We start from the raw sequence: 14,443 nt of genomic DNA on the forward strand, positions 1-14,443 counted from the left end.
GCCGGATTCTCAGTCTTTGGCAGCCGGCCGGGCACTCCCAGTGCAAGGTCAAACCACTGCAAGGCCACAGCCAGCCTTATGACACCAGAGAGCCTTCTCTGTGCAACTTGGCCCGGATTCCAGCAGCGAGGCAGCAAGCGCCCAGCCTCGCCTCCAAGCCCCAGTGGCGCAAAGCGCATGATGCGGCTCACAGGGAGGAGGGAAACAAAACAGGACGTTCTGAAGAAAACGCCGCCGTCGTCAAAAGCGGTCCTGGGACTTCGACTGGACTGGGCCGTTTCCCAAGCTTTGCTTTGTATCTTTGTGGGTGTGTTTGTGCGTTTGTGTGTTTGCACACAAGCGCGCTGGGATGCCAGAAAGTACAAACATCAAAAAGCCAAAGGAGACAACGTGACTTCACGGCGACCTTTTGCAAAATTAAGCCCTTTGCATCCGAGGAACTCGAACCTGTTCGCATGGGCAGAAAGCGAAACAGGACCACTGCCAAAGATCGGGTGGATGCAGAAGGGGGAGAGGAGCCGAAATCAGAGGCCTCGGAAGCCCAGGAGCGAGCTGCTTTGATTTCTGATTTTTTTTTTAGTCTGGATGATGGGTTATGGAGTGGGAAACCATTCCCTTTTTTGCTTTACAGAAGGAGCACTGGCTGAAACTTATTTCCTTGTCACATAAAATGCAAAACAAATCATATCCTTCAATGGATAAAATGCATTGAGGTTTTTGATCATAAGATGATTAATAGAAAGCGTTTTTATTTTTTGCCCTCTGCTTTGTTAGTTTTATTAGTTTCTAGCTTGGCGATTTAGGTCTCTGGCTGTGGAGCCAGAGGTTGGGAGTTCGAATCCCCCACAGGTCTTCTTTGAGAGTGGGCTGGACTCGATGATCTACACAGAGGACCCCTTCCAGCTCTGCAGTTTGAATATATTGTTTCTTCTTCTTCTTCTTCTTCTTCTTCTTCTTCTTCTTCTTCTTCTTCTTCTTCTTATTATTATTATTATTATTATTATTATTGTTGTTGTTGTTGTTGTTATTGTTATTGTTATTGTTATTGTTATTGTTATTGTTATTGTTATTACAGTCTGAAAAGAGGAAAGTATGAACGCAACCCCACCACCCCTGGATCTCATGCTAATTCTTGGCTTCCCTTTTGAAATCAAGTTTTAGGATCTCAGCCTGCCATTTGTCGTCACAAAATAAGAAGCGGCCTTAACTGACATCTTTGCCTCAGGCAGCAAACTGTCTTGGGGCCACCCTGGAACAAAGGCAGAAGGCCAGCGTGTGGCCACAATCTCTGGCTCGCCTGTTCCCTTTGTGCCGTCCTGTCACCACCTCCTGAGCTCAGATACGAGGCTGTTCCCAGTTTCAGGTGTCCAGCCAGCTGCCAACAATGCGGGGCAGGCCTCCTGTTTAATGAGGAGACCAAAAAGCGGGATCGCTTGCCCATATAAACATAAAACACATAAAACAAGACGAAAAAGCAGTGAGCCGACCCTACCGTGGGATAGAAGGAGGAAGCCATCTCGGGTGGCAGATACTGGGGGTGTCCCCCCACAATCTTCGAGCCATGCCCTTTTATCAGATGCAGTTGAATCCTAAAAGCTGGTTCCACATGTTATGGGAAGTTTCAGCTCTCCCTCTCCACATTGCTTCTCGATGGGATCTCCGGGTGGGGATCTGAGTCTCGAAACAGCACATTTGAGCTAATCATGTGGCTAAGAACTCTCTGGGTTTTTTTTTCAAATAACAAGGGTGCAACTTAAGTTACATTTCGAAAGTGATGCAACCCGCAGGAGCAAAAATGACTGTCTTGTTTTAATGAGTTATGTATTTGAGTTACTTTCCAACTACTTTTGAAGAACACGCTAAGGTGTTTTTAAGAGGCTTTTCTGCTGTTCTCTTGTCAGTCCTTAGAGGACTTCTCTTCCCCTTTCAAAAAAGCACCGTGAAGAAAATGGAAAATAGGGTCCTTTCCAGCTCCGCAGTTCTACAATTACTTTTTTACTGCAAGTAACAAGTCATGCAAAAAGTTACTTTTGCAGCATTGCAGAAAACAAGGAGCATCACCTAGTTTTCAAACAGTCAGAGGTCACTACTTTTACTGAGTAATTTTCTCAAGCCACGGAGGTGTGTGGATCTTGTCTGTCGGCTCTGGCAGCGAACTGTATTGGGTCGGCCTGAGATGGAGCTGCTGAGGCCCTTCAGAAAAAGGGGAGCAACTCCACCCCAATTCACAGAATAAAACAATTAAAGGTAAAGGTAAAGGTTCCCCTTGACAATTTTTTTTGTCCAGTCGTGTTCGACTCTAGGGGGCGGCGCTCATCCCGCTCTTCAAGCCATAGAGCCAGCGTTTGTCCGAAGACAATCTTTCCGTGGTCACATGGCCAGTGTGATTTAGACACGGAATTCCTGCGTTCATCCTGAATATAATCACAATAACGTCACCTTCAGTACAGCAGCAATGAAAAAGCAGAGGAGGGAAAAAACAACCCCGAAGACTTCCTTCTGCAAAATAATAAGACACAGAAGCCAATGATGATGGAGAGAAACAAGCCTGCCCGCGCCAGCCCATCCTCGGCTCCAGGAAACGCATGCTCCGGATCGTGGCTTCTGCCAAACCAAGACCTGGGTGCCCTCCAGCTGCTTGTTCCACAATTTCCTAGAAACCAGCAACGGTTTGGTGCCCGAATCCAAAGTGGGCCGTCCATCGGTGCAATGTGCTCATTTCTTTGCTGGAAAGAGTCCTTCCCAAGGAGGAAAGGCAGCTGGAGAAATGGGCTAGCTTGCTTCCCAGCCAGACCGGTGGCCAAAAGACAGAGACTTATCCTCGTAGAGGATCGGGGCCAGCCTGGCGAGAAGGACAGCACGATAGCAGCGCCGGGGCCAAGTTCAAGAGCTGATGAAAGCCCACACCGTTTTATTATTTTGTCATTTCCTTAAAAAAAAAACCTGCTAGAATTAGCTGGAGATCTTCATGGCAATTGATCAATCTATAACTGGTGGCAGTTTTTGGATCTATGACGCTCCATTTTTGGCCATGCCTTTCCTGCACGAAGGAAAGGCGGCCTCTGTCTCTGCCCAACGGCCCTGTGAGGTAGGTCAGAGAGAGAGCGAGAGAGCCAAGATCACCCAGTGAGCTCCATAGCTGATGGGAGGACTTGAACCCAGATCCCGATAGAACTCCCTCGCTGTCAGCTCATAGGGGCTCTCAGCTGCACCTAGCTAACCACTTGGCCAGGTTTGGGTACAGTTTATATTTGTGGGGAGGGGAGGGGTGTAAAATCTCCATTTGCCGCTTTGCCCTGGGTGTCAAAATAACCCGGGATGATGAGAAATCTACCCACCCCCCCGCCCGGGTGCTTCAATGTTGTCATATATTTTTCGTTGGAAACTATTTTATTCATTTCAGCATTTTGACGACTTTCGTTGCCTTTTGCACTGTTTTTAATTTATGGTTTCTTTGTTTATCGTACAATTGTGTTGTTTTGCTTTGTGTTGGCTATAACATATCTCATCAGGTTCAATTTGCCCTTTGTCTCTTCCTGTTCGGGCTTTGAGGTTTTTGTTTGTTTGTTTGTTTGTTTTGCAGAAGAGGAATAATCAATCGCCGATCCATCTTTATTACAGTTCAGAATTCCAGACATTTTAATCTGCCATCTTGAGATATTTCTAATTTGAGTTGTGTGCCTTTCACAGGTCCAGCTTTTAGACATTGTGGTTTTGACTGAGCTCCTGAATTGTTAGAAGGGTGGAATATACAGTAAATCGAATTATGAATAATAATACCAATAGTAATGATGATGGTAGCAATAAACGCTGCTCCTTTTACTCTTGTACGCGGTCTGTGTTGGTGGTATGTGTCAGGTGGCGCAGGAGAAGAGGAAGTACCGTGTAATGGTTAGGCTGTTCAATTTGGGATTAAAATCTCCCCTCTGACTTTGAACAAGTCCTTCTGTCTTCTCAGCCGGCCAGTCTACCTTACGGGGCTGTTGTTATGAAGGTGAAGTGAGGCGTGGGACATTTAACGGGCACTGCTTTTCGCCAGATGCAAGGCAAACTGTCAATCTTAACCTCATAAGCAAACAAAAATTAAAGCAGGCAGAGTTGAAAGAGACGGGGAGAGTGAGCTGGGAAGCCAAAGCTAACAGATGTTGAAAACGGGGGCGAGGGGGGGTAAGTGTTTTATTTGCCCAGGTCGCTGTGCCCCGATCTTGCACCCTGAGCCACCCTGACGTGTGTGTCCTCTCCACCGGGCCCCCACCCAGATGCCAAGGGGAGGGGGCGGCCCCAAGCCATGACAAAACCGCCCTCAATCCTACTCTCCCCAGTCGGGGGCTCTGGTTTCTTCCGAGAATCAAAGGCAGCCTCTCCCGGCCTTGTTCTGGGAAGAACTGGCGCGCGGACCACAGGCACGGAGTTCACAGGAGAGAGGGTGCCAGCCCATCTGGGGTTCGCACCATACATGGGAAAGGAGGCTGAAGGGCAGAGGGGGGAGAGGCGGGAGGGGAAAGGAGAGGGGGGACTCAGGGTGGGTGGGTCGGAGGCGGCCGTGCACTTGGATCCTCCGGTAACAAGATTCGCCAGTACGCTTGCCACCAGGATGCCGCTCAGACCCCTAAAAATAGCTCCCCTGGGGGGCCCCCCAAATAGGAATGCGGCTTCAAGATGCCAGAGGATCTCAAGGTTGAACCCAGGGCAGGATCCAGTGACATACATGTAGGCCTGTCATGCAGGAGCTGGGAGGGGTGTATGTGGATATCATTTTAATTATGGTCATCATCATCACCATCAACATCCTCATAATCACAGGAGGATTTCAAGCTCTTGAAAGCTTCCTGACTCCAAGCTGCTTCACGCAGTGCCAGTGGGTTGCTTTATGCATCAAGATCGGAGAGATCTGGGTTCAAGTTCTCACCAAAAGCAGAAAACTCACTGGGTAACCTCTTAGACTCGTCTCTCTCTCTCTCACCCACACAAACACACACATACAGTCACAATGATGGATCTATTGTGCTCAATTTTTGCCATGCCTTTCCTGTATTAAGGCAAGGCGGCCTCCTGTGTCTCTGCCCAACTCTCGATTTCCGCATTGTTTAAATACTGGAAAGAATATAAATTCTTCCTTCTAGTCCACTGTTGTTCAACATGCATTATCTGTGCAAACAATGTTTCTCACAAACGGAAAATCTTTCCCACTGAGAACAACAGAAAACAGTTTGTCTTTTTAAAATGCAAACTGAAAATGTTTTGGTTCTTTTGTTGCATAATAAAAAAGACAGTGCCCTCTACTGGTAAAAAACAGATAGTGCCTCCAGCCATTGAGTTTGGAGCAAAACTTTGGAAACAACGTATGAAAAATATTCAGAATCAACGCTTAAAGGTAAAATAACACACCGGAGACATTGCTCTAAAGATATTAATAGGGAAAAAAAGCTTTTGTTCAACTTGACTGTAACACAAAATAGCCAAATAAGCAATCTCCCCATAATGTTTTTTAAACATACGAAAGACACGCTAGAATTAACTTTTCTTTCCAAATGAATCCAAACATGTGCTCTCTCAAAGGAATTCAGATTATTAGCATGCATTTATTATAACATGATTTGTTATATGTTATAATTGGCTTTGGTTGTATTTGTTCCATAACGAATGGTTAAGTCTAAACAATTTGTTGCTGTGTGCCATCTGCTGCCTTAAAGTCGACTCTAATAGGGCTCTGAAGGTAAATGAGATAATTAAGGAGCAGTTTTACCAGTTCTACCCATCCCGCAGTGAGTTTCCATGGCCGAGTGGAGATTTGAACCTAGGCTTCCTGACTCCAAGCTTGTCCCTCTATCCACCACACCACACTGAGCATCCTAAGTCAACCTGTGCCAACCCACTAAATAAAAAATTAAGGAAAGTAAAGGGACACACAGGAAATTGGCATTGGCTATGGGTAAAAATGGTTGAATCTTGTTTTATTTTCTCTTGCGTTCCACTTTTTAAAATCTCCAGTGGTTTCTTGTCCTGATCAACTTTGGGATCAAATCATGCATTGCCCCCCCCCCAAAAAAACAGAAATGTTCAAAAACCACACAATCACACACACACCGCCAGCCCCCAGTTACACCTCCCCAGATGCACTTTTAAGATTGGAGATCAGAGACATCAAGGGGAGGAAAGAGCACTAATGACACTTGATTCAGTGTTGTTTTTCATTTATTTTAACACATCTGTTCCCAACCCGTTGCCTAAATCCCCTTCTAAGCTGCCCTTTACAAACCCACCTGCCCCCTCGGCTCAGCAATTTGGCTGACGCAGCCCTCTCCCAACGTGGGATCCCTGAAGCTAGAAGAGAACTGGGCCTCAAATTCCATACTGTCGGTCAGGATCCTATTTGCCAAAGGGTAGGGCGATGACAGACAAGATCTTGTGACCCTAAAACCCTAAAAACACATCAGTCTAAACCCAGTGGCCGCCGTTAACCTATTAAGCCTCCCAGTGAGTTTGCTCTACCTGCAAGGGAAAAGGTGACTTTAGCGCCTTATCTTAAATAGTGGTATTTTCCTAATGCATCTTAAATTATCTTTTAAAAATATATTTCTCTGTCAATAATCAGAAGAGTTTAATGAGGTGCTCTAATGAATTGTAAAAACATCTCATTTAATATATATATAGACACACATCTCTTGTTTTTATTATATTAAAAGGAAATGGTCACATTAGATACAGTAGCTAAGGGATTATCTGGTGGTGAGGAGTTCCACAGTCCTGAGATAAAGGGAATACCCAAGAAATGGGGAGGAGCAGGAAGCCTCCCAGGACGTCAGCGGCACATCCTTGATGTCATTTCCTTCTGCAAAAGAGATGGGGGGAAATTGTGATGGACTAAACAAACTAAAATCAGAAAGCAACCACTAACCACCCCAAAGTCTGATTAAAAAACAGGGAAAGGTTTCAACCGAAACATATATTTGGATTTTTGCAAAATGAGTTCACAGTCCGGTAAGTTTCCATGTTATCTGTTACTTTTCTTGTTTTGGTCTGTTGTTTCCAACGATTTTGTTTTATATTGCTTTAAACCGTCCAAAGTGTCTGCAATATCTGAGGGGTGATATTATTAATAGTGCCCTGCTACAAGATCCACTGACTGAGGGTAGGTTAGAAAGTACTTTAAATGAACAAAAAAAGTAAGTGGTTGTTGTGGGTTTTTTGGGTTCTTTGGTTGTGTTCTGAATATTGTTCTTCCTAATCTTTCGCCAGTCTCTGTGGTCGGCATCTTCAGAGGACAGCACTCTGTGCTCTGGTGTAGTTGGCTTTGGGAGTGTAGTATTTATGGCTGTGAGATAAGCTTTTGTCTTTTTCTGTAGATGGGTGATTAGTGTGTATTGTTGTGGGTATATTGTTGTGCTAAGGAGAAGAGATTATCTGTTCCTGTGGCTGATGGGTGTTATTAGCTGATCTTTTGTGTGTAGTGATCCCCTGTCCTTGTGGCTGGGTAGAGTTCGTTGACCTTTTGCACGCTGTATTTTTGAGAGCTGGGAGCCAAGTTTTGTTGAGCTTCACACTTTCCTCTTTTTTGTTGAAGTTTTGCTGGTGCTTGTGGATTCCCTGTGCAGTCTGACGTAATGATTGCTGGTGTTGTCCAGTATTTCAGTATTTTGGAATAGAATTTCATGTCCAGTTTGTTTCAGGGCATGTTCAGCTATGCAGATTTTTCTGGTTGTTTTAGTCTGCAGTCTCTCTCATGTTCTTTGATTCTGGTGTGGATGCTTCATTTTGTGGTTCCAATATATCGTCGTCTGGTCGTTTAGTCGTGTCCGACTCTTCATGATCCCATGGACCAGAGCACGCCAGGCCCTCCTATCTTCCACTGCCTCCCACAGTTGTGTCAAATTCATGTTGGTTGCTTCGATGACACTGTCCAACCATCTCTTCCTCTGTCGTCCCCTTCTCCTCTTGCCATCACACTTTCCTAACATCAAGGTTTTTTCCAAGGAGTCATCTCTTCTCATGAGATGGCCAAAGTATTGGAGCCTCAGCTTCAGGATCTGTCCTTCCAGTGAGCACTCAGGGTTGATTTCCTTTAGAATTGATAGGTTTGTTCTCCTTGCAGTCCAGGGGACTCTCAAGAGCCTCCTCCAGCACCACAAGTCAAAGGCATAAATTCTTCGGCGGTCTGCTTTCTTTATGGTTCAGCTCTCACTTCCATACATCACGACAGGAAAAACCATAGCTTTGACTATTCGGACTTTTGTTGGCAAGGTGATATCTCTGCTTTTTAAGATGCTGTCAAGGTTTGTCATCGCTTTCCTCCCAAGAAGCAGGCGTCTTTTAATTTCGTGGCTGCTGTCTCCATCTGCAGTGATCATGGAGCCCAAGAAAGTAAAATCTGTCACTGCCTCCATATCTTCCCCTTCTATTTCCCAGGAGGTGATGGGACCAGTGGCCATGATCTTAGTTTTTTTGATATTGAGTTTCAGACCGTTTTTTCCACTCTCCTCTTTATTTATTATTTTTTTATTTATTTTATTTATATCCCACCTATCTGGTCGGGTGAGGACCACTCACCCTCATTACAAAGTTCTTTAATTCCTCCTCACTTTCTGCCATCAGAGTGGTATCATCTGCATATCTGAGGTTTTTGATATTTCTTCCAGCAATCTTAATTCCGGCTTGGGATTCCTCCAGTCCAGCCTTCCGCATGATGTATTCTGCATATAAGTTAAATAAGCAGGGAGACAATATACAGCCTTGTCGTACTCCTTTCCCAATTTTGAACCAATCAGTTTTTCCATATCCAGTTCTAACTGTTGCTTCCTGTCCCACATATAGATTTCTCAGGAGATAGACAAGGTGGTCAGGCACTCCCATTTCTTTGAGGACTTGCCATAGTTTGCTGTGGTCCACGTAGTCAAAGGCCTTTGCGTAGTCAATGAAGCAGAAGTAGATATTTTTCTGGAACTCTCTGGCTTTCTCCATAAACCAGCGCATGTTAGCAATTTGGTCTCTAGTTCCTCTGCCCCTTCAGAATCCCGCTTGTACTTCTGGGAGTTCTCGGTCCACATACTGCTGAAGCCTACCTTGTAGGATTTTGATATATACCTGGCCACAACTGCAAGGTATCCGGTATACTCTACACCAGAGCACAGAGTGCTGTCCTCTGAAGATGCCGGCCAAAGAGACCGGTGAAACGTTAGGAAGAACAATCTTCAGAACACAGCCAAAGAGACTGAAAGCCCCACAACAACCATTAGATCCCGGCCGTGAAAGCCTTCGCAAATATAAAAAAAGTAAGATTACTTATACAAACATTTTGCACATCAAAATATGCACAAGGCAATATCTGGGGGTGTAACACTAGCTCTCGTTGCAAATATACTTTGAAAAGAGTTTAAGTGTTTCAAATTATTATCTGGGCTGGTTTGGTTTCTTTTGGGGGAATTTTACGGATTACAAATCAACCCTGAGACCTATCAATACAGTGCAAGGGAGAAAAGTAGGATATAATGATAATAAATGAATGATTTTTTGGGGGGTTGTTGTGGGTTTTTTGGGCTCTTTGGCCATGTTCTGAAGGTTGTTCTTCCTAACCTTCAGAACACGGCCAAAGAGCCTGAAAAACCCACAACAACCATTAGATCCCAGCCATGTAAATAGATTTTTTTAAAATGACCCTGGATCTGGCAGTTATTCTGAACAAGAAACCATCAAAACTAGACTGATTTCACAGCCTCTATAACAGAGGACAGCCGCGGTCAAATCCTGATTCTCACTCACCAGCGGCTCCAGTTCCTTGACATCGATGAGGCTGAACTCTTTGACGAAATAGTAAAAGTGCTTGTAACAGGTATTCACATGAGCTTCCGAACCCATCTGGGCGATGCGGTCAAAGTGGTGGATGTAAACATGGACGAAGACCCGGAAAAGACGAGACAGGATCTTTTTCACCGCCTGGAGGAAGTTTTTGGGAAACGGGGTGCCTGCAGGAGAGACATGATGAAGAAATGAGGGAACCCATGCGTGCAATTTCTCAAGCAATTTCCCTTTCCTAAAATTTTTGCAGAAAAGAACAAGGCCCCCAACACGGCCAATTAATCAAGGGTCTCTTTACAGCTTCCGTAAGCCCAGATCCAAAATCCGGGGTTCTGCCCTTGTAGGCGCTGGCGTTCCCCTTCCCCGGGGTCTCCCACGGTAGGGCTGGGAGCATCCGTCCTTCAAGAGAGGGACGCCCACCGTCTGACACAGAAGACGTCTCTCGCGAGGGCTTACCCACGCTGGTGGGAAACAGGTCTTCGTTGTTGATCTGGACCTCGATCCAATCCATGAGGAGGTCCACGTATTTGGGGGCGGAGAGGGCCGTCGGCTTGCGGTACTTCTCGTCCTGCCAGCGGTACTCGTATTTGGGGCCCCCAGACATAACCGGGCAGGACTGCTCTGTACAATGGTCGCTGACGGTCCCGTAGATGAGGTTGATCCGGTTGAAAAAATCCACCACGTGGACGGCCACCCAGTCGTTCAGCTCCTCGCCAGGGGGCAACTGGACAGCGAGCTTCAAGTCCAAGCCCGCGTTGAGCGACGCCTGGGCTTTTTTATGGAGCTCAAAGCGCTGTGTCCCGGGTTCGAATTTCCGCTTCGGGCGGAAGGTCCTGTCCTTGTTGAACACTTGCTTCAAAGGGTTCGACATGGCCTCGGTTCACAAAGGCTCCCTCCGAGGGCTTGACGGCGGCAGATCCACCACCCGGTGGAGTTATCCCGGAGGCAGCTAAATCTTCAGTGAGTTCCACCAGCGGTCCAAAAACACTGCAATCTGTGGTCAAAGGTTTGCACAGGACAGGATTCAGACAGAGATCTAAAGAGGCTCCCAAAGCAGAGGAACATCGTTTTATCTACAATTCAGTTATCTAAAAATTAAATTTACCACGCTGATTCATGGCTTCCTTTACCAAGTCTATCCCTCTCACATTCAGGCCCTCCTCTTTTCCTTCTGCCTTCCCCGTTTTCCCAGCATCACTCTCTTTTCTTGTGAGTTTTGTCCTCCCATAATATGCCCAAAGGTAGCCTCAGTGTAGCCATTTTTAGCTAACTAGAGGCTTCTGGATTCATCCATGCTAGCTCTTAAACTTCACATTTTAATTTATTTTTAATAGTACTGCTGTCTTTAGCAGGATAAGAAGAGTCTGGCCAGTCCCAGAACAAAGGTCTACCTAGTCAAAATACGGTGTTCTGTTTGTACAAGTGGCATGATCCTAAAAGTTTAAATAAAACAGGAGACAGAGGCATTATGTATCCCCCTGTCCTTTGGTCCTCTGAGATACACTGCTCCTGAATTTGGAGGTTCTGTTTTAGGAAGTGACTGAGCAGCAGAAGAAAAGGAGTGCAGCTAACTTCCCTCACTGTGCATGGCAAGGCTAGCCAAGTAAGAAGGCTTCGCAGGCGGAAGCTTCCAGTGTTTCTAATTAGACAGATGGGGTTCGTTAAGGAAATTAGGAATAGCTAAGCCCCCCCACCCACCGACAAAGCCAACCAAAAGGCAGAACAGAGAAGCTGCAAGATGAGTAAAGAACCCACCAAAGGCTGACTCCCTCTAAACCACATCCTGTGAACTCACAGCTGTTCTGGGGAGAAAAGCGGAAATGCCCGAGAGAAAGATAGAGCGTCAGCCCAACCCAAAGAAAGAAAAGACATTTCAGACATTTCTGCAAAAACGAGAACAGTTGCCTCTGAACTGCCCGGCTTTTCGTTAGTTAAATAATCCAAAGAAACAGTTGGACTACACCTCCCATCCTCCTCATCAAGCAGGCCTGGGGCCCATGGCCATTGTGGTCAGACCGTCTGCTGGGCTGTCCTTCCCCCCAGCCTGCTTTAACCACCCTCTCTGGACCTGCGATGTTCTGAGACGCATCTGTGCATAAATAAATTACAAAGATCACCCCAATCCTAAGAGCCATCATCCTTTCCTCCCCCCCCCCCATGACCTCCTTACCTGCATATCTTCGAGGGAGCGAAATGAATCCAGGCGGGACCAAAACGTTTATCAGGAATCTGTTTCAAAGAGACTTTTTTTTAAAAAAAGAAGGGGGAAAAGGATATATAAGAGGAGGTAACCCAAAGACCGGATACAATATTCTAAAGAAAATATCTGTTACAGGCAAGCGGAGAGGGCAAACAGGTGAAAGAATCTCTTCTCGGTTAAAACTCTCAAAAAGCAGAGTTTCTCGGGGGGCACGGAGGCAAAAGCTCAGGGATGAATAACACCCTCTGTCATTTCCTTTTAGGGAGAGATAAACCCTCGTAGGAAACACAGGGGAGGGAGGCAGAGAAAAACCCATCTGAAAAAAGTCACTTCTGGGAAGTTTTGCTTCTCACTGACAAGGTTTTCCAAAGAAAGGGGCTGATCCTGACATCTCAAAAGCTTGAGAAAAAAAACAAACAACCAAAAGCACACACATACAACCTCCCTCCCCTATTTTTTTTATTTTTTGCTTGCGCCCTCCACTTGGATTTTCCAGGTACCCTGCTATTGTACAGGGAGGCTCTCTTCTGGCCTTCCTCCCCTCTCTCTATACAGTTATATAAACGAGTTACATGATTTAAAAATATGTTTTGTTTTTAAAATTGCCACTTTAAATTAAATTACCAGCATGCTGGAAAAGGACAGGAAATCCACCCCCACAGAATTTAGGTGATTTTCGAAGTCCTAGGACTGCCCCATCATTACTCTCTGGAATTTTTCCAGTAAGAATTTCCCCGAAAAGGAAATGCAGTGTGTACTGTATTGCCAGCTGGGAAACCCCCAGGATCTTTTTCCAAATTAAACAGTGAAGTCAAGCAAACCATGCCTTCTCCTTGTTTATTTTTCTAAAGGAAGAGGGCTGGTTTAAGGAATGGCTTCCCCTCATTTCCCATTCCCGGAATGGAGAGATTTTGAGACTGGGGTTCAAAGCAGGATTTTATATAGCTTTATCTGTCGTGAGCCACCTTAGGTACCCTATGGGAGGAAAGGCATCTTCCTCCCCATCACATTTAAACAGAAAGAGATTGACACGTATTTAGGGTTGCCAACTTCTCAACTGGCTTCAGTGCCTCTGCCTTAATCGGTGGAAACCAGGTAGCGCTTTCTTTGTGTTAAAAACTGGCAGCTGCTCTTACTGCTACAATGCCATCAAGCCGCTTCCAAATTATGGAGACCCGAGGGATTTATCACCTTCAAAAGATCCTCTCATTAACAGCCCAAACTCAAAAGTCGTGGCCTCTCTTACTGAAACCCTCTCACATCTGGAGTTCCTCTTTTCCTATGGCTCCCCACTTTTGGTACCATTTTTACCTTTCCCAGTCAGCGATGTGCCCAAAGGAGGGGCAACCTCAATTCAGGCATTTTAAAGAAATATCCGGCTTGATCTGATCTTGAAAAAACGCGCAAGGTTAGGGGGAGTTTTCTGGTCAGTTGGCAACCCCAGCTGAGTAACAAAAGAGCGACGCATCGGCGCTTTGTGGAAGGAAAACACCCCTGAAGTTGCTATGTTGCCCTGCAGGCACAACTGGCCTTCACCACGTTCCTCCTCGCGAGGAGGACCCGCCGCTCCTGAACAGGCAAGAGACCGGAAATCCGACCGCAGGAGACGCTAAGCCTTCACTTTGCAACATATTAGGTACACTTGCTCGCTCGCTCTCCCGGCAAACGCGCTTGCAAATGGATCGAGAGGGGGACACGCGTCCTGAGTTCCCACGTGCAGACTTACCTGCGGGTTCCGGAGACGATCCCAAGCAGCAGCCCTCCCCCAGGTACCAGCTCCTTACATGGAAAGAAGAAAGGGGGGAAAAAGACGGTGTTTACTCCACCCCGAGGGCAGGATCGGGGCGAAGCGCCGCCTCTTCCTTCCTCTTTTTTTTTCTCCCTGGCCTCCTTCCGGGTCCCGATCCTGCCGGGTGGGGCGGAGGAACCCGCCGTGAAGCCCGGAAACAAGTTTGCAACCCCCCCCAAAAAAAAACCCAACCCCACCGAACGCATCGTTTCTCTTCTCCATCCTCATCTTTAGACCACCGCTGCCATCCTTCCGGGGGGGCGGGGGGCTCGAGATCTTCTGAACTACAAGGCCCATCATCCCCCATCACCCCCCTCTCTGCTACCACCCCCTCTGTCTCCCTTTGGGACCTTTTTACAAAGAGGGTCCTTCCATTAGAGAGATTCCATTAGGAAAAAAAAAATCCAAAAATGGAAACAAAATGTGTCACAACAAGGAGGAGGGAAGGCTCGTTTGAAAACCAATTTTAGCTGAGTTTTTAATGGACTTTTGAACCCAGATCACCCTCAATAACTACAAGACCTTTATTGTCATGTTTAGAAGGGGTGGAGGGATGAAGGAAAGATTGCGCCTGGAAAATCCAAGTGGGAATCCTTAAGAAGAGACAAAAAAGAGGCTAAAATATTTTGAGCTCCGGGGGTGGGTGACAAATGAAGGGCTCT

At 46.2% G+C, this 14,443-nt stretch overlaps 1 protein-coding gene across 3 annotated transcripts in view; it reads right to left on the reverse strand.

Annotated features, from left to right (window-relative positions):
- Positions 1 to 13,874, reverse strand: part of MOB3A (MOB kinase activator 3A) — a 337,768-nt gene extending 323,894 nt beyond the window's left edge. The window contains exons 1-5 of one of the 3 annotated variants that reach the window (XR_013537909.1): positions 13,719 to 13,874; positions 11,963 to 12,035; positions 10,249 to 10,786; positions 9,757 to 9,959; positions 6,709 to 6,832 (exon numbers count right to left, since the gene is read on the reverse strand). Coding sequence is in view for 2 of the 3 variants with exons in the window: in XM_020780791.3 (XP_020636450.3) it covers positions 6,803 to 6,832; positions 9,757 to 9,959; positions 10,249 to 10,663 (648 nt within the window). In the remaining variant the exon portion in view is untranslated. Of the gene's footprint in view, positions 1 to 6,177; positions 6,833 to 9,756; positions 9,960 to 10,248; positions 10,787 to 11,962; positions 12,036 to 13,718 lie in introns of those variants that run through there. The other 2 variants (XM_020780791.3, XM_020780792.3) reach the window with 2 other exon arrangements.
- Positions 13,875 to 14,443: the final 569 nt, after the last annotated feature.

The sequence above is a fragment of the Pogona vitticeps genome, chromosome 7, assembly GCF_051106095.1.
Source record: "Pogona vitticeps strain Pit_001003342236 chromosome 7, PviZW2.1, whole genome shotgun sequence".
Lineage (NCBI taxonomy): Eukaryota > Metazoa > Chordata > Lepidosauria > Squamata > Agamidae > Pogona > Pogona vitticeps.